We start from the raw sequence: 18,904 nt of genomic DNA, 5'->3' as shown, positions 1-18,904 counted from the left end.
AGATAAGAACATGTGGATCGAGTAAATTAAGAACAACTTGAGTGAGCTATCTCTCCATAGATTTGATTAGAGATAGAAATAGTTGGAGACGTCAAATCCATATTTCGGATTACTAATAGTTTCTTTAGTTATCTTCTTGCCTTAGTGTCTAGTTATTTCTTATTCGCTCTGTTTTCGTTTATTTATCTACTCATTATATTTTTTTTATTGTTTTAGACTTAGTTTTGCTAGTGTTGTTTTTCTGCAGATAGTTTTACTCTTCAGGCAACGATGTTACTTATATTCCTCTTTATGCAAGGCTTTTACTTCTTGGGGGTAAATTTCACCACATTCCTCTAGTTCTCTCTTTAAAAGGAATACAAGTATGAATTGTCTGTTACTTTCCCCCATCTAGACTCTGTTTTCGAGTGGGGTATTAGGTTGTTGATGATGTTATTCGCCTTAGTCTTTTTAGTTGACTTGTTTAATCAGTTAAAAGTGTTAATCGTATGTGTTGTCGTTTAAGCTAGTTGTTTATGTTTTGTATTATGTTTTCCTAAACACATTTGAAATAATTGTACAATGAGTTTAATTAATGAATATTATTTACACTTCAAATGTAGCCATTAAAAAACATAAAATATATAGAAAAATCCAACAATTTTTTTTATATCCACATGGCAATTGTGAAGTAGAATTTGGTGAAATTTTGGAGAACAATAGCTAGGATTTGTATTTTGTATTTTGGGGAAAAGATGGAAGTAGCTCTTGCCATTAATTAAGGATGAGTTGAAAGCGAAAACTAACAAATGTGGAACGTTTTTATATAAAAAATATGCGGTAAGTCTTGTGTGAGACCATTTCACTATGAGACGAATCCATACAAGCAGGTTAAATAGATGAAAATTTTTTTTTTTCAATTTCTTTAAACTAAATATAATGGGTTAATTTATATTAAATCGTCTCAAAATTTTAACAAAATTGTATATATTCAGATGAAATTTCCCAAATATATATTGACGGAATCATAAATCTCCATATAATTAATCTTACCTTGGAAGTTGGAAGGAATCACGAGGCACAATAGTGATTTTCGTTAGTGAAATAAAATACTCTCTCTATTTTTTTACTCCTAAATTTAAAATATATATTAAAGATATTAATATGAGATTTTATTAAACTCTTTTTAATGCAAAGTTTTTTTTATCATATAATATTTATATTTTTCTATAATGTATGCAAAAAGTAAAGTAAACAAAAAAAAATCATGGACAACATTATTCTCTTCCGTTGAGTTTTGCTATTAATAGTAATATTTACTTATAGCACAAGTTTAAAAATAGGATATTATATAATACTATATTTTAACTCGTCAAGATTATATAATGAAAATCAAGTTTTGTTTCAATTGAAGAGCAAATATCTAACTTTTTTAAATAAGGTTTTAGATTTGATTTCCACCTAAGATTTTCCTCTTTTAGCCTATCATGTAAAAAAATGGATAATAACATCTCAAGTTTAAATGAGAACCATAAATTGGTCTAATAGTTAAAGACTTTTCCTTGCACATTTATGATTTATGATAAGAGTTTGATTTTCATTACATACCAAACAGTTGATTCCGTACATTGGGATTCTCCTTACTTAAAAAGATATACTATATTTATTTTATAATACTTGCACTATTTTGATTTGACACAAGTATTAATAAAATAATTGGTTGATAGAAAAAAAAATAATTGTTATTCTTAAATAATGACAAAAAGTAAGGGTAAATAGAATAAATAAAGAGGTTTCCATTTCGTTCATGAGGTCGATTTTGGGTTAGAAATTTCGGGTCTGTTCAAAATCTTGTCTTGTATCTATGTTGATTTTTACATAATTATTAATCCATTAAAATCAGGTCAAATCGAGTCCAGTTATAAAACCGGATAAATAACGAGTCACTAAAGGCCTGTTTGGTAGGTGGTAATAAACGGTGGTAATGGGAATGAAAAACTAGTGTAATTTTGGTTGAAAAATCTCTTGGCTACCTTGATGGTCATGCTTGTCCAACTTCAACCATCATATTTTCTTCATAAAATTCATTTAAAAGCATTACTATTGGAAGAGGTGGTAATAGATAATAATGAAAATTTGTATAAAAAAAACTTTTTTGTTACTAAAATTTCATTACCATGGAAATGATATGGAACTACTAACGAAATTTTACATTATAAATCATTCCCATTATCACTATTTAATACCACTAACCAAACGGTATTTTGAATAACTCTAATTTAATTGATTATAAATATAAATTATCATATGACATACATATAGCAAATATAATTGAAAAAATGTAAAATCAATAGTATATAGTTTGAAGAATTTCTTGTACTCAGAAAACTCTTCTTTCCAAATTGAGTTGCGGATATGTGAAGAAAGTTGCAAATATGCAATATGACGTGACTTTTTATACAAGTAAATAAATAGAAGTATAAAATTACACACAAATGCAAAAAAGTTTTAAGTTTACAATAAAAAGGTTTTATTTGACTGGACATGTGTCAATTTAATAATTTTATTATTAATATTTTTAACGGTGTATGATTAAAAGTTGTAAAAAAATTGATACTCCTCCCGTTCTTTTTTTATCTTTCACTTTGGGTTTTTTCACACATATTAAGGAAGATAAAATCTTTGGGTTATAGTGGGTATTATTTTAATTAAATAGTAGTATGAAGTAATGATTGTATTGGAAGTATGAGGTTGTAGTGGGAATTATTTTAATTAAATAGTAGTGTGAAGTAATGATTGTATTGAAAGTATGAGAGAGAAAATAATTATAAATAAAAGAAAAGGGGTACATTAAAAGAAAATGAGGGTTTTAAGGGGTAAAGATGAGATAAAAACTTTCTAAAAATAGAAAGTATTTCAAACTGGAAGAACTTTTGAAACTACCCATTATAGTAATGTGGAAGATAAAAAAAACGGAGGGAATATTATTAATCTTTGTAAGATCTCGCTTGAGTATATTATTGATCTTTTAAGTTGCCCATTTAGTTTTGGCACACTATCCAGTGCATTAATTTAATTTTAAATATCTCTAATTGTGCATAATTAAAAATTATAAAAAATTGTTATTAACTAAATATACATTGAGACGAATTAAATAAAATCTCACTTGACTATATTTTGACGTCTAGATTAAGAATAAAATACAAATTAAGAGTGATCGATGAATAGTGTCAAAAAACTAAATAGCACAACTTAAAAGAATTGAAGGAAGTATAAATTAATTTAAGAATAAACTACAAGTTAGGAATTATCGATAAACAATGTCAAAAGTGGTCAAATAAAACTGATGAATAGGAGGGATTAATAATAGTAATTCATATCCTCTTACCCCATCCATTGGTATACATTACAAATAAAAAAACAAAGTTGGGTCCTCATTCAAATCAAATCCCCACATCCACAACACAAACCATTGACAAATCAACAATGGCATCCCTTATCCGAAAAACCCCAATAAAAATAATAATAATGATGATAATGGTTCAATCAATATGGGTTATGGGTTTCAATTTGGGTTTCGATTCGGGTTTGGGTTTGGGTTCGAGTTTGAGAATCACAAGGGGCCATGGAAAAGGAAGAAGAATTGGTCATTGTTGGGTGAAGTATGTCCAACCAGTTACAGGATGTGGTGCAGAAATAGAAGGTTCACATAAAAGTGGTAAAATTTTAGTGGAAGGAAAATGTTGTGGAGTAATATTGTCTCTTACACCTTATTGTTTCAATCAAATATTCTCTACTCCTCCTTTTACTACTGATTTTGGTGCTCTTTTACAGATCTTTTGCCGTGATGCTGATTAATTCCGTCCTACTAAAATTGCAACATTTTCTCATAGTCGGGAGGGACTAGTGTTTATTTGGGTTATCAGGTCAATTTTCGATCAGATGTCTTATATTAATGTCGGTTTTTCCATAATTATTAATCTATTTTTATGTCGGATCAAATAAGATTCAGTTACTAAAACCGTGTAAATTTCGTATTATCGAGTCTGTTTGGAATACTTGTAGATGGGACTTAGCTTTTATTGATGGAGATGGGGATTAAATGTGGTCGTGAAATAGGAGGACTTTTTTATGTTGAATTATGATTATTAGTATGAATTTGGTTTCTCATGGAAACAATTAATGTTTCATGAAAATAATAAATTGAAGTTGAAAAACTGTATTTGAATGAGTATATTCAGTGTCGCCTTTACGTTTGTTGATTGTTGGTTCATTCATCAATTGTTGGATTCATCAAGTATTCAAGTACAACTAAAATGAGAAGATTGGTGATTTTTTTTTTTTTTTTTTGAGTTTGGCACACTTGATATGGGGTTGTTTTAATTTAAGTTGGAAAAATATGTCAATAATTAAAGGAGAATTTAATACTAAAAGTCAGGTGATTATCTTTGAACAGCTACTCTTGTGATATACTGTCTTTAAAGAAATGACCTCAAAAACAAAAATCTACATTCTTACTTTCTCTTAAATTGATATTCGTTGGGCTACTAATCCATATATTTAATGCGTCTCTTGGAGAGACCGTCTCTCAGAACAATTTGTGATCTTTTAAAGGTTTATAAGAGACTATTTCTCGATGGGACAACTTCAAAACAAAAAGCTCATAATAATTTTATTAGTATTTAGCTACTACGAAGAGCGTTTCACGGTGGTATCGTCTCTCATGGGAATTTGTGTTTGTTTATCACCTACCAATTTTCTTTACATATTATGGTAGGTTATTGCAAAAATTGTCATGCATCTAATTATATTTGGAATTTGAAAAATCTACAATAAATTTTAAACAAAAAAATATAAAAAGATTTTCAAAATAAAAAATTTTAAAAGTACTCCCTCCTATTCAGCTGAACTGTCCCATTTGACTTTTTACACTTGCCGAGGCAACATTTTAACTCTTAATATCTCAAATTATGCTTAATTAAAAATTATAAAAAGTTGATATTAATAATCCTTGTATTGAGACAAATCAAACAAGATCCCATATGACTATGTTTTAACTTATAGATTAAGAGTAAAATACAAATTAAGAGTGATAAGTGAATAGTGCCAAAAAAAAAATGGGACAATTCAGCTGAATAGGAGGTAGTATAATAAACCCGTCCCTCAGTAAAAGACTGCACCATTTTGCGTCCTTTTTTGGGCGCCACTCTCCTCTTTCTAACACCACCCTTTGCGTCCTTTTTTGGGCGCCACCGTCACCCTTTCTTCTCCCCTTATACTAACTTTTCCTTTCCTTTTCAATAGGCTGGATAAGGATCGGGCCGAGCAGGATAAGGGCCCTTTAAAATTAATATGGGCTTTAAATAGGTTGGGTTTTGAAAGCCCGACCCAGGCCAATTCGACACATTTTTACTACTAAAAATAATTTTAATCCCCATTTATCAATTTATAACAATTAAATTATCATTTATAATAAAAAAATTGAAAAGATATAAATAATTTCATTGACATTGTGATTTATAATATTTAAATTATACATTAATTATGTTATTTACAAAGGCCCATTTTTTGCCCTTATTGACGCTTCATTTTACATAAATATAGCCCGTTTTCGGCCCAACTCTTGCAAAGCCCTTCTAGAAACGGGCCGGGTAAGAGCTCAAAATAGGGGTCCAGCCCATTGAACACCCCTAGTTGTGACCAACATAACCGTGACCCAATTAGAATATTGTCCTTACGGGAATTCGATTGTTATGGTCCATTGTTAGGTATGAGACTTGTCCCACATCAATTGAGTATGCAATTGATATAGAGTTTATAAGAAAAAACATAATTAAATGAGATTTTATTCGATAGTTTTTAATGAGATTTTATTTGATTGTCTTAACACATGTACACATGATATCAACTTTAATAATTTTTAATTATGCACAACTAAAAATATTAAATTCTTTATAAATTAAATAGCGTAAAGACAAGGAATCTATCAACTAGTTTAAACCTAAATTAAGTGTTTGGGCAGACAAGGCCATAAATTGGTGTTGATGACAGATCCAAGAATTCAAATTATTGACATTACACCTTTCATCGATTAAAACTTCTAAATAATTCATTTAGCAATTGCTTATAGTTATCATATTATGACAAATTTGTCACTTTACTCAAAAAAAGAACTAAATTATATTCATAAATTTTTGATTGGTGAATGCGGCAGGTAAATGATACAATTCCTGATATGAATTAACAAAATGTATTATAAATATGTAGGTATAACTAATAAATCTAGTATAACTCCACAAGTAACCAATCTTACTTGTTATACTTCTAGCTAAAATCTTACTCAATTTATTTTTACTATCATATACTTCTGTATAGGACAAATTATAGTCATACATTAGAAGTTTCAAATTAAGTTAAACTTTCGGAATCTTGAGAATTGGGTTTTATCTTAGTTAGACGGCAAGTATGACGTTTTAGAAAAGGTCAGGAATTTAATTCTCACCTAGATTCCACTTCCCTCGGCCTATAATAAAAAAATTTACTAATGACAGTTAATCCTCAATTCATAACCTGAAATAGGAATTGCTCAAAATAATACGAAAAGTTTCAATCATCCGATGTTTTACTCCTAATTTGTAACAAGCAGTAAAGCAATAAGAAGCATTCAAGTATTAACAATAGAACGACCTGTTTACTAGAAAGAAAGACCAACCCGAAAAGATAAACAAATCTCGATATGGCAATACAACAAGCAAAGTGAAAGACGAAACATGTGGACCAGTTGCATTCACGACTGTTGAAAAGAGCCGCTAAATTAAGCTCTCGTTCAGATGAAGACTGCTTTAAGAAATTATATGGTTTCGGGCAATAATCTCTTAGGACGGACTACGGAGGATCAACAGTAGAAATGCAGCAGGCAGTTAAAGAACAGGTTGGGTGCGGGTGCATCCATGAATTTGGTTGCTTGGGGCAGAAGGTGAGATGGCATCGGAAGAAAACGAACAAGTTTGTCGGAGATGGTATTCTAACCTAAGTCGTGAATCGTGATTTCCTAAATTAGAATCATTTACTTTGATTAATGTTCAATATAAATGGGCTAAAACGTTACAGTTTCGACTTCCCAAATGTATTTACATACAATAATATCCGTAACTAAAGGAGATAATGTTTGGCTATCTAGCAAGTTTCTAGGTATTATATTTATTCTCCACAATGAGCAAGAGGAAACTATAGGTCATCAAAAGACGAATAATTCTTCAAATAGCAGGCAAAAATTGTTCGATTTTCAGCATCACCAAAACCCACCACAACAGTATACATGCAGACCTCTGTCATTTTAGCAAACGTATATTTCCACTCCCGATTCCTGAATGGAGTTACCAGATGCAAAGTCTTAAAAAGAACGTAGAAACAACTAACCATAATTAACACGATAGAAGCTCCCTATTAGTTGCTGGTGCTGAAATCCAAGTACATTCTGTATGCATCTCGATCTGCTGAGTAGTATTTTGCAACCAAAGAATCTATCTTGAAACCAAACTTTTTGTACAGATTTACAGCAGGAGTTCTCAAGGGGTCGACATGGAGTGATAACCGTAGGATATTCCTACTTTGACATTTCAGCATTGCCTTTCTAAGCATTGCTTCTCCATAACCTTGTCTTCTATATTTCTCTTTCACTGATTCCCGTTCAAGGGGAAAATGAAATGTAACATAAATAAGTGTTCAATGAATAGGAACAATAAAGCTCAAGTAAAAAATAGCAGATTAAACCAAGGCACCAACAATTATTATAAGTTTTTTTTGGCCAAATAGAACTAATAATTTATAAATTTTGCAAACTATAGCTTAATAACCATAGTCTAATGACACTAATTCTTTGTAAGTCAAAGCCAAATAAGGTAATTCTAATGACACTAGTTCACCCAACTTGATTGTTTGACTAGCTGCAGCCTGGTTTTAGACCTAATTAGGCAGGAAAACGGGTTCACCAAAAAAAGAAAATCAAGAACACCCATTCCCCCTCTACTCTTCATTTTATCTCATCTCCAATGGGTTTTACCGCTTCCTAAATCCATGCTTCCACTTTGCCGTCACCGCCACCACGACCTTGAAGCAATACCCCACTTCACAAACGTCCTTCGATGGCTCGATGCTCAATGTGGGACTGTGGTGAACCCACTCGTTAAGCACAGCAGAAGTAAGAAAGAACGAAGGAGAAAGAAGTACAGCTGAAGAATTTAGAGAGGAGAAGGGAGGGAAAGAAGAAGTACAGAATATAGCAGAAGAGAAGGCAGATTTTGTATTTACTTTTCATACCAATTCATTAATACATCATGATATATATATAGCTTCAAGCCAGCCTATCAACTAGCTGCTATTACAAATTGTTTACAAAAAGATGCCCTTCTAGAATAAAAGATTCCCTTCTATTCATAACAGAATTCAGTTATTCTGCTTGCTCCTGTGATGTTGCCACCTCAGCATTCTTCTTGTTACGCCTTTGGTATACCTTGATGGCCCTATCAGCTGGTATGACAGGGACCTTTGCACCAGGCTCACAATGTCCTCCTTTTCTATCTTGGGTGACAATGGTAGAAAGACTCGTTTGAATTTCAAATCAGAAACAAAAATCACCTATAATTTTACCAATGAGCAACTTTGAAAGAGAAAAGCTTGGACCCAACAATGGTAATATAATGTGTAGAAGACGAGTGAAAAACAGAGGATGAACAAGAGACACAACAAAAAAGTGTTTATGAGGTATTTAAGGATACTTCGCCCTCAAAAGATTATTACTTTCATTAATATACTCAACAATACATTAATAACTAACCACACACACTTGAGAACAAGCTCTCAAGATAGTGATTCCAATGGAATCACCCATAAACTAATACAATGAAGAAGACAACTCTAATGATTTACACAAATCCTAGTTTCTCTCACGTATTAGCCTCACTCTCATACTTCTAATGATGTTCTAAGACCCCTTTATATAGTCCCTCAACATATTCGAAGCCCTAAGAGGCTAGGACAAAACCTTGATGTCCAAGGAAATCCCGCAACAAAACAGAATACGCGTTTGTGGGCCTGCTGAAGCCCGCTCGACCGAGCCACACACAACATGATCAGGTCGAGTGGCCACTTCAGAATGGCACTGTTGTGTTGTTGCGTGCTGCTTCGATTTGCCTCCCTTCCCTTTGTACCTTGCCTTGATCAAGGCACAATACAAGCCTCCTTTGGTGCACCCTCATGCATTGATCAAGTGCTCCCTTGCCTTGTCCAATGCATCCTTTATGCACCACACTCATTTTCTTCGTTACACCATCACCATGATACACCGAAGATCCTCTTGTATTTCTCACAACACTTTTGTGCATTGGCTTGAGTAATCAAGCCATCACCTTCACACTTGGTAGATTTAATACTTGCTCTACAACCTTTTTTATTTTCTGACAACGAGCAAGTTAAGTTTAATATCAACAATACTTCAAATCACCCTTAATTTTCGCCCCTTTTCTTTCTCACCGCCTCTCTACATTTTTTCTCATTCTCCCTGCCTCTCTACATTTTTTCTCCTATTTCTCAAAATCTACACTGGCCAACAATTTAGGAAACAAGTGGGCCCAACTAAACCCATTAACAAAACTCTTGAAGATTATGTTTTTCATCCCATGTTTTTTCCTTATTTTGCTCCATGAATGAACAAAATATTCTCGATCCTCTTGTTGAAAATCGTGTAGCAGAACGACCATTTATAACGATGGTGAATTGATGGTGGTTTAAGGGGGCAGGTAAATGGTTGAAAAGAGTTTGACTTTGTGGTGGTGGTGGTTGAAGTAGAGACGCTTAGGAGTTCTTTTGGTTCTGCTGCGACACATAGTGGTGGAACTAGAAACTAAGAAGGTTTTATGAGTTTTGCAACCGTGAACTAGTTTGGCTAGCTGATATACTTCAAAAATCGGATTTCATTAGGTGAATTGACCATTTCACCTGGATTTGGGATCAACTACATCATCAAAGAACTAGGAACTAAGAAGGAGGTTTTCTCTTCCTCTCCCTTTCCATCCCTCCCAAACAAACGAGGGAACCTCTCCTTGTTATCCTCTCCCTTTCCCTTTTTTTCCTTTCCTTTCCTTTCCCTCCTACATTGTTATCCGAACATAGATAGCGTAAATGCTAATATAATTATACAAAGCAAAACAAACAATTCATGAAAACTCCATTGAAATCAAACAAATACAAAACTTGAAAGAGTGTTTAAAAATAAACCTGCAAGTTTAGTGATGACACCACATAGTGAAGAAGGCCAAGAGTACATGACATAACCAGCAACTTCTCCATTAACATAAGCAAACAATAACCCACCATTCTTTTTACTAAGTTCTTGATCGAATGACCTCGATAAAGACTCATGTTTTGGGAATATCTTTTTCTCAATCCTAACTATTTCCTCCAATATTTTTGAATAATTAGTTGAATTCTTATTCAATTCTGAAATAGCCCCTTCAGCAATCATATCCATTGTCACCTACAATATAGTAACTTTAAAGCATGAGTAATTGAAATCCTTTATTGATCCAAATTATTCAAAAATGATTAAATTAAAATTGAATACATCAATTGTTGCATCATAGTATTCAAAATGGATGTAACGATTAAGTTCAATTCATCAACAAAGCAGTAAAACCTAAAAGGATAGGCATAGACATATCATCCATAATACAAAAAATTCATGCTGATGGAATTGTAGAGTTTAACAATGATAAAAACTAGGGTTCAAGTAGTAAAGTAAGAGTAATCATTTCCAATTAAGCCTATTTCAAACCAATGGAAGAAAGTGAGAAAGTAGAAACTGAAAATTCACCGCCAGCACAGTAGAAAGACGATAATCTCCGGTGGTCGGTCTCCGGTCTCCGGTCGCCGGTTAGAGGTTGATAATAATACTTTTATATGTGAGTTGAGTTTAATTTTGCTGAAGGGATCTTCATCTCTTTCTTTTTTTGAAAAAGAATCATCATCTCATTTTTATTTTGTAGTCACTCCACTTAAATAATTTTGCCCTTGGACATTATTATTTTTGTTAATATTAATTTTTCTCTTTATAAAATTTAATTATTTCAATTAAATTAAAATTTAATTATTTCAATTAAATTTATCAAATAAATTAGACTCTCATTCTCATATTTTGTAATGTATATGATAATATTAATATTTATATTAATATTATTATTATTATTATTATTATTATTAACTTTGTTGTTAGAATTATTATTCGTACGCAGTTTTTGACAAATAAATAAAATTTAATAGATAGGTTTTAACAAATAAATGTATATTTTAGTAGGTAGTTTTTGACTTTCATATCTAGTGTAAAAGTAAAATTTATGAAACTTATAAGTTGATAGTCTTTACAAAAAATATATATTAATAGATATTTTTAACAAAAAAATAATATTTCACAAAAAGTGATTTTTTTAGCTATTATTTGACAAGTTTTCTTTATTTTAATTTAATGTCTATGCTTTGTTTGAGTTAGTGCGACATAAACTTATGGTAAGGGCTTGGGTTTGGGTTTGAGCTTGGGCTTGGGCTTGGGCTTGGGCTTAGAAATTAGAGTTTTACTCTATTTTTACACCAAACTTAGATGGCACATTAAAATGTTTACCCATACTCTGGTAAAGCTAGGAGTTTTAGCTTGGGGTCATATGGCTGATAGTAGATACTTGATACACATGCAAAAGATTATAGATGAATATAGAAATCCTAGCAAAAATTATAGTCGTATGATCGATATACTGGCAAGAAGTTATACTTGAATGATGGATACATTTCCGAAAAACACACAAACGATTTCTCTATGAGACGTGATCTATAAATGGGTTAAATACAAATTATTAACACATAAACTTCATATATTGAATTCGTTTCTCCGAGAAATGGTCTCTCATAAAAGTAACTCCCGAAAAAATTATAATTGGGTGGCCAAAACACAAAAAATTATAATCGATACACTAGTAAAAAGTTATAGTTGGATGATCGATAAAGGTGTTGGTTAACCATAACTAAGAGAATACAAGAATTTATTGTGAAAAGATAAATATTTAATTAGAAAATAAATATAAAACTAAAACAAAAGAATTTGTCTCTAAATCATTGATATCACCAACTCACGCTCATTATGTACTTTGTTTGATTAAAAAACTCCCACAACTTAAGTTAAATTACACAATCTCCCTTTAATCTTTTTGTTTCACCCTAATAGGTTAGGAGAATTTAGGTTTGATCTTTTCCATTTCATTAAAAACTCTATCAATAACAATAGTACTCGACGTGGTTCATTGCACGTGCAGAGTTGAGTGTTTGGGCTAGCCGACCATTTTGAAGGTCTTGAATTAGAAGCATCTCTAAGCATGTGTAACTGTGTAAGTATCATAACATATCATACCATATTATTATACCCAGTAGATTTCGCTTAGAACAGGATCCGAAAATAGGTGACCGACAAATCATACCGGTATCCCTTTAGAAGAGAGAGTACGAGCCACTAGGGATGCTGTCGAAGAGAACTCCAAAATTGAATGAATCTCGCAAAGAGGAAGAATTAGACATTGGAACATACTAAAGAAATTATAGCCAATCAAACGCAATGTTACAATAATATAGCAAGAGTTTTTCCTCGAACGAGGGCCTTCTAAATCAAGCAAGATAGATATGACCGATCAAGTTTCTCTTTTAATCTCGAACCGAGGTAAGAACTATGAAGACATCAAAGGCAAAAATATCTTTAATTAAGCTAAAGCAAGTAGAGACTTCATCAAGATTCAGGCGTAACACGATACGCAAATAGTGCTTTGGCTATTTGATTTTAAATACGACATTTTCTTAAACAACTATCCGGGAAAGAACAAAAAATCAACATGATTCATGATACGTAATCATGAAAAATGACGAACCAAAGGTATAAGAAAGGAAGAAACGCAAAGATGTGCAAACTTTTCCGATATTAGGCAAATGGCAGGCAAATATATTTGGTTAATATAAGAATTTGCCTATTATCGGAAGCCAAACCTTTCCTGCATTTCAGCATCCCGGTCGTCTTTAATCTTTTTAGCAATAGCCAATATCTGATTATCGAAGAACCGTTCACGAACATAAGGTCGCTCCTCCGCCTGTATTTCCTTTATAGCACTCATATATGGGTTAGGAGGTGGTTTCTTCCCTTGAATACGCGCTATTTCCTTCAAACGCTTGAATGCTTGCCTTTTGGCCTTCTTCTCTGTTCGGTATTCCATCTGAAAGCAATTAAAAAACGGTTACTTACATGATTTTTAGAAAAATGGGACGAAACTATGGGGGTTAAAAGCAGCATATATGCAGGAGCTCATACATCAGCTACAGCAATTGCTTCCACCTCTTTTACTCCCTGCTCCTTTAGTTCGAGCACTCGTCCAGCGAAAATACGAGCTGGGATAGGATTGAAGCTAACAAGCCTGTTCATAACGAAGAAAAAATCAGATACCACTACGACGGAAGGTCTCTTAAGGTTCAATTGGTGGGAATGAAGGTATAGCAATCAAAGCCATTCAACATACATATCTTGTGTTAATCCAATACTAGTCCGTTACTTGGACTTGGGTACTGATGTCGGATACTGGTATGTAGCCAAGTGTCTAATACATCTAAACATTTAATTTTACGCCTAAAATGAAGTGTCTAAGTGTCATACCAATGTCTGAGTATCAAGGATCGGATACGGGTACGTGAAACAAAATAAAGAGTCTGAGTAACATAGATTCCATCTGTTTCAATGCAATTTAACGATATTCTGAGATATGTATTCTTTCTATTCCATAGTGTCTAAGTGCCATACCAATGTCCATAATGTTCTCACATTTTCCTATGCACTAACTCCAAACAAATTTCTCCCTCCTCCACTTTTACCACTCTATCCTTGTGCCCGACCCCAACAGAGTCGATAAAGTGTTGACGTATTGTAGACTTGTAGTACCTGGGTACATTCCAAGAGCAATATGAAATAGCAAAACGAAAAGAAAACATATATAGCATCTGTTACAAGAATTTATAATCGATTGTTCAGGAGTTCAGCTTGTCTACATTGTTGAGTCATCATACTTGTTTGCACATGTAAAAGAGGGGAGAAAAAAGACAGTTGAGAAACAAAACATACTTGATAGGATCTTCATATTTTGATTCTGGATGCATCCCGAAGAATTTTTTAATATAAACATCCTCAGGAAGGTTGATAGGCTTGACTTTTCCATCCGAATGAGGGAACACAACAGGTGGGGCCCTGAGCATAACAAAGAAGCAATTGCATCTCAAGCGATACATAAATATCAAACGGTCCATTCAAAGATTTGTTTCGCCTAATTTCTTTGTATTTTCGTAAACCGGTTCATTATGAATGACTTGAATTTGATAATTTACTTAGAACAATAATTCACTAACTTCCCTCCTCCAACCCAAAAATAGCAATCTGAAACATGCTAATCAGTAAGCGCAAGAGGCAAATGGTTTCATGTAACAAAACAGTATGCAGATTGTGAAACAGTACCCATCCTCTTACGGAGAATTTAGGGACACTGATCCAGAGTCCCTATCAGGTTTTGGAATTTGATCTATATGGGTGCCTTATAGTACCTTGTATAAATAGGAACTGTCTGAATGTTTGTTTTGCAGTTCATATTTCATAGGGTAATGTAAAGGGCGGTCAAGAGACCCGGGTTTCTGCCCAAAGAAGCGTAATCTTCCTTTATTGTCACTAAACATTGAAAAGGTTTCTAGGATTCCTTGGTACATGAGAGAGTGAACTTCTTTTGAGTTCCTCTGGGTTCTGTTGTCCTCTCGACAGGGAATTTCCAACTTTTTCAGGACAAGTCCTTGTGTATTTTTCTTCTTTCGAGTTTTTGTTCTTCATTGCTTCGTTTGAAGCTATTATACATTCTAATAGTTTCAAACTTAAATCTTAGATGCTTAGACTTTTGACAAATCAGAAAAAACAGGTGAATTAAAAAAGACCCTCTTCCCGTACCCGTAGGACAGTTGAAAGTCACCAAAATACTCCTTTGTCCCTTTGAATTTGCTAAATTGTGGCCAAAGCTCACATTTGGAACAACAATGTAGCAAATTTACCAAAATCAGTTCAAAAGAGTGGTATCAAAATGTTGGAAGCTCAAGATAGATAGTGACACTCAATCGGGAATGGTGGGGAATAGAAAAGTACCATGATAAGAAACTATAGGGTATAACTATATAAGTGAAATATTTTTATCAAAAAAAACTATATAAGTGAAAATTTGACAACTAATATACTCGAGCAACGCACAAAGATCCTCATCCTTGTCAACCAATGAAGGTAGAAGCCCAATACTTAACACACTAATCACCCAAAAACAAAATACTAAGTACTCCACTACACTACCACGGGACTCATGGAGCACACTTGCCACAACTAATTCTCCTTCAAGTTTTCAAGCAACAAAAATGCAAATAGGAATAGAACTTGAGATACTAAGGGCGTGTTTGGTATCCATTTTTTTTAAGGGCCGCTAACAAAAACGCATAACTCAATCCATTACATATTGTTTGTTTCGACTCTAAAGTAATCATTTACGTTACTTTCATGAAATGAAATCCTCTAATTTGTTACCAGCTTGTAATAATGGTGTAACAAATTCTCTTACCTCATTCCCTTTGCTCTCTTCATACCAAACAAATAATAACAATAACACTTTCCATTACCCTTACCTCTAATTATACAGTCCCTTTCCATTATATCTTAACATGTCATACCAAACACCCCCTAAGTCTATCAATTGTTATCTATTAAAGCTTAGTTACTCATGAGAACACACGGTTCCCATATCCCATACATCGAAGTTGATATAACTCAAAAGTGTGAACCTTCATTCCTTGTATAAAGTAATCAACAATTGATCATCAAGAACTTGATATATCAATAAACATGATCCAAATGGACACTTAATTACACAAAAATGTCCCAAAAGATGAAGCTGAACACGACATACAAATACACTTTGGACAAGGAAACTTCTTCTAGCTATCATCCTACATCGAAATTAGTAGTTCTTTCCACCCTCATAGCTCCGCTAGATATTCATGTACATTACTCATTACGCGCTACAAGGACCTAACTAGAGTTTGCTCACTCTTAGACACCATTTACAAGTTCAAAAAATTCACAAAGTAGTAAAAAGCAACCATTTAAGAACACTTAATAAAAGTCATTCACGCTCCTTGATCAATAATTCGAAAACTTCAATCACAACACAAACAAGACAGAGAAATCGAACCCTAAACACGAGAAACAAAGGCGAAGATCAATGTCCATTGAAGCAAATAATAATCTAATATGAAAAGAAATGGATACAGCAAAAGGGCATAGAAGAAAAGCATTCAAATAACCATAAAAATGGTGATCAAATCAGTGACTATTTATGAAAATACTGAAATTTCCATTATAGAGGTAATTGTAAGTAATTTAAATTTTAATAGTCGGCTCATAGGAACTATGAATCAGGTTTGGGGAGGGAAGGAAGGCATATTTATTTTTGTGATGCCTTTTGAAATAGGGGCCTTCATTATATCCAGGATAAAATAATTCAAGACAAAATATAGTGTATTATATTTTAAAATTACTTCAACTATATAAAAAAGTTTACAAACAAATTAATTATGTTGAACTAGGCTTGAATAGCGCCATTTGCTATTTAAGGCCCCTTATTTCTGGGGCCCTAGGGGGTCGACTACCCATAGTAGGCTCGAAAACCGGCACTGCAACCCATACCCATTAAGAGGATGGGCCGAGTCACTCAGCTCGAGAAAGATCCATAAAGAGAGATTCCAACTTCAATTGTGGAATTAAGAAGGCGATTAACAATGCCCATTAAGTCAATTAGGAATTAAGAAGTGAACCCTAAATTCTAATTCATTATGAAAAGAGATGAACACAATCATAAAACAAAAGGGTATAGAAGACAAGCATCAAAGGAACCCAATAATGAAGACTAAATCCATGAAGATTTTAACAACTACACAAATAGCAATTGTAATTGTAATTTTGATAGTAGCATATGATTTTCTCATAATTTGGCAACAATGACATAACAAATCAACATCTGAGTTAATGGGTAATCAAGAAATACATCAAAAATGCAAAAATCCAAAAATTGAAATAAAAGAAAAGAGAAAAGGAACAAACTTTTCCATGGCTTTGAGCCAAACAGGCTCAGATTTAGCAAGACCCTTAACCAATTTTCTGGTTCTAGTGAGAAGGTTTCCTTTCATGTAAGACATCGTTTAGTGAGAACTGATTAAGTCTCCGCCGCAACAAACGCTTATGCCTGCAGATTGCAATGGCTACTTGAGAAAGGAGGAGGTTTTGGTCCCTTGCTCGTTGGCTTCAAAATCTAATTAGAGAGAATCCGATCTTGTCGCGGTCGGACCAAATATCAATTTTCCAAACAATTTAATGTAGAAGGTAAATAATCCATAATAAATTAATCTTTGCTTGGTCTGATGAAAATAAATCGATGAATTATTTATTTTTAAATAAACTCGTTTATTAGCTATATTCGCTAAAAAATTATAGCAAGTCTTGTATGAGATCATCTCATTGTATAACAGGCCCATACAAAAAAACCCTTAATAGAAAACTTAAAAAAACAATGATAACTAAATTCTCACTTGTACATGAAGTAGTTGTTTTTTTAAATAGTTGAGGTTGACTCAAATGAAAAAGTCTCACGGTGAGACAACCTCAATAAAGAATTAGTGAAAAAACTTATCTATTGTTTATAGAAGTAATTATCTTCAAAAGCTTCTTTGTAATTCAAGAATTAATAATAAACAATTGTTAGATTTATTTTCAACAAGTGTACCAAATATATGAATTTATTTAAAATAAATAATAGTTGAGTTTATTTTTAACGGACCGAAAAAAAATTAATTTATTTTTTACAATTTTTCCTTTTATATACTGTCATGTTTGTAAATATTATTGTGTTATACATTTCAAAGAATATTATATTGAAAATTGTCAATAATAAACAACTTTTATTTAATCCACTGAAAATAAACCTATTTATTGTTTATTTTTGAATAAATCCACTTATTAGTTATATTTGTTAAAATTAACTCACCTACTATTTATAACCATCTTCAAAGATAAAGTAATTAGGAATAAATAATAGTTAGGTGTATTTTCAATAATTATACTAAGTATGTGAATTTATTTAATAAATAATCAATAGTTGAGTTTGTTTTCTAATAGATTGAGCAAAAGTGAGTTTATTTTTGTAACTTTCTCTATTATATATCAGATACTCTCCTATGAGACGGCCTAAGCCGTGCAACTGGTCCAGGCCCAATAATTTAAAAAAAAAATTCCAACATACTAATTTTAAAGCTTTAAAGGACAATTTCAAGACTTATAAAGCCAATTTTAAGACTTAAAAGGTCAATCTCAAAGTTTTTAATATCAATTCAATATTTGAAATATCCTACTTTAAAGTTGAAATGAAAATTTTAAGTCTTGCAATTGGTCTTTTAAGTCTTTAAATTTGTCTTTTAAGCATTGGAATTAACCTTTAAAGTCTTAAAATTGTCAAATTCTATGACTTAAAATGTCAATTTTAAATCCTTAAAATTGGACTTTTAACTCTTGAGAGTGACATTTTAATTTGTGAAAATGGTAAAAAATATATACAATTGGTCCGGCCCAATAAGAAACGTCTCACAAGTGAGACGGTCTAATCATAAATTTTGTGAAATTCAAATCTAAGATTCTTATTGTGACGATTTTTCATTGATTTAAATGGTTCAACTAAATTAGTTAAAAAATTTACTTTTGCACCTTAAATACTCACTTCTAATTGCT

General features: G+C 32.4%; 2 protein-coding genes across 2 annotated transcripts; both read right to left on the bottom strand.

Annotated features, from left to right (window-relative positions):
• Positions 1 to 7,049: 7,049 nt before the first annotated feature.
• LOC130806702 (uncharacterized) lies at positions 7,050 to 10,999 on the bottom strand. Its single transcript, XM_057671879.1, has 3 exons — positions 10,850 to 10,999; positions 10,255 to 10,513; positions 7,050 to 7,658 (listed from the first exon to the last, which is right to left on the bottom strand). The coding sequence occupies exons 2-3, from the start codon at positions 10,505 to 10,507 to the stop codon at positions 7,426 to 7,428; spliced, it is 486 nt and encodes a 161-aa protein (XP_057527862.1). The 5' UTR covers positions 10,508 to 10,513; positions 10,850 to 10,999; the 3' UTR covers positions 7,050 to 7,425.
• Positions 11,000 to 12,695: 1,696 nt separating this feature from the next.
• LOC130806220 (uncharacterized) lies at positions 12,696 to 17,485 on the bottom strand. Its single transcript, XM_057671217.1, has 4 exons — positions 17,228 to 17,485; positions 14,174 to 14,296; positions 13,373 to 13,475; positions 12,696 to 13,277 (listed from the first exon to the last, which is right to left on the bottom strand). Exons 1-4 carry the CDS (start codon positions 17,320 to 17,322, stop codon positions 13,038 to 13,040), a joined length of 561 nt encoding a protein of 186 aa, XP_057527200.1. The 5' UTR covers positions 17,323 to 17,485; the 3' UTR covers positions 12,696 to 13,037.
• Positions 17,486 to 18,904: the final 1,419 nt, after the last annotated feature.

This window comes from Amaranthus tricolor, chromosome 2, assembly GCF_026212465.1.
Source record: "Amaranthus tricolor cultivar Red isolate AtriRed21 chromosome 2, ASM2621246v1, whole genome shotgun sequence".
Classification (NCBI taxonomy): domain Eukaryota; kingdom Viridiplantae; phylum Streptophyta; class Magnoliopsida; order Caryophyllales; family Amaranthaceae; genus Amaranthus; species Amaranthus tricolor.
The sequence above is the reverse complement of the archived record's forward strand: the minus strand, read 5'-3'. Positions and strand labels throughout refer to the sequence as shown.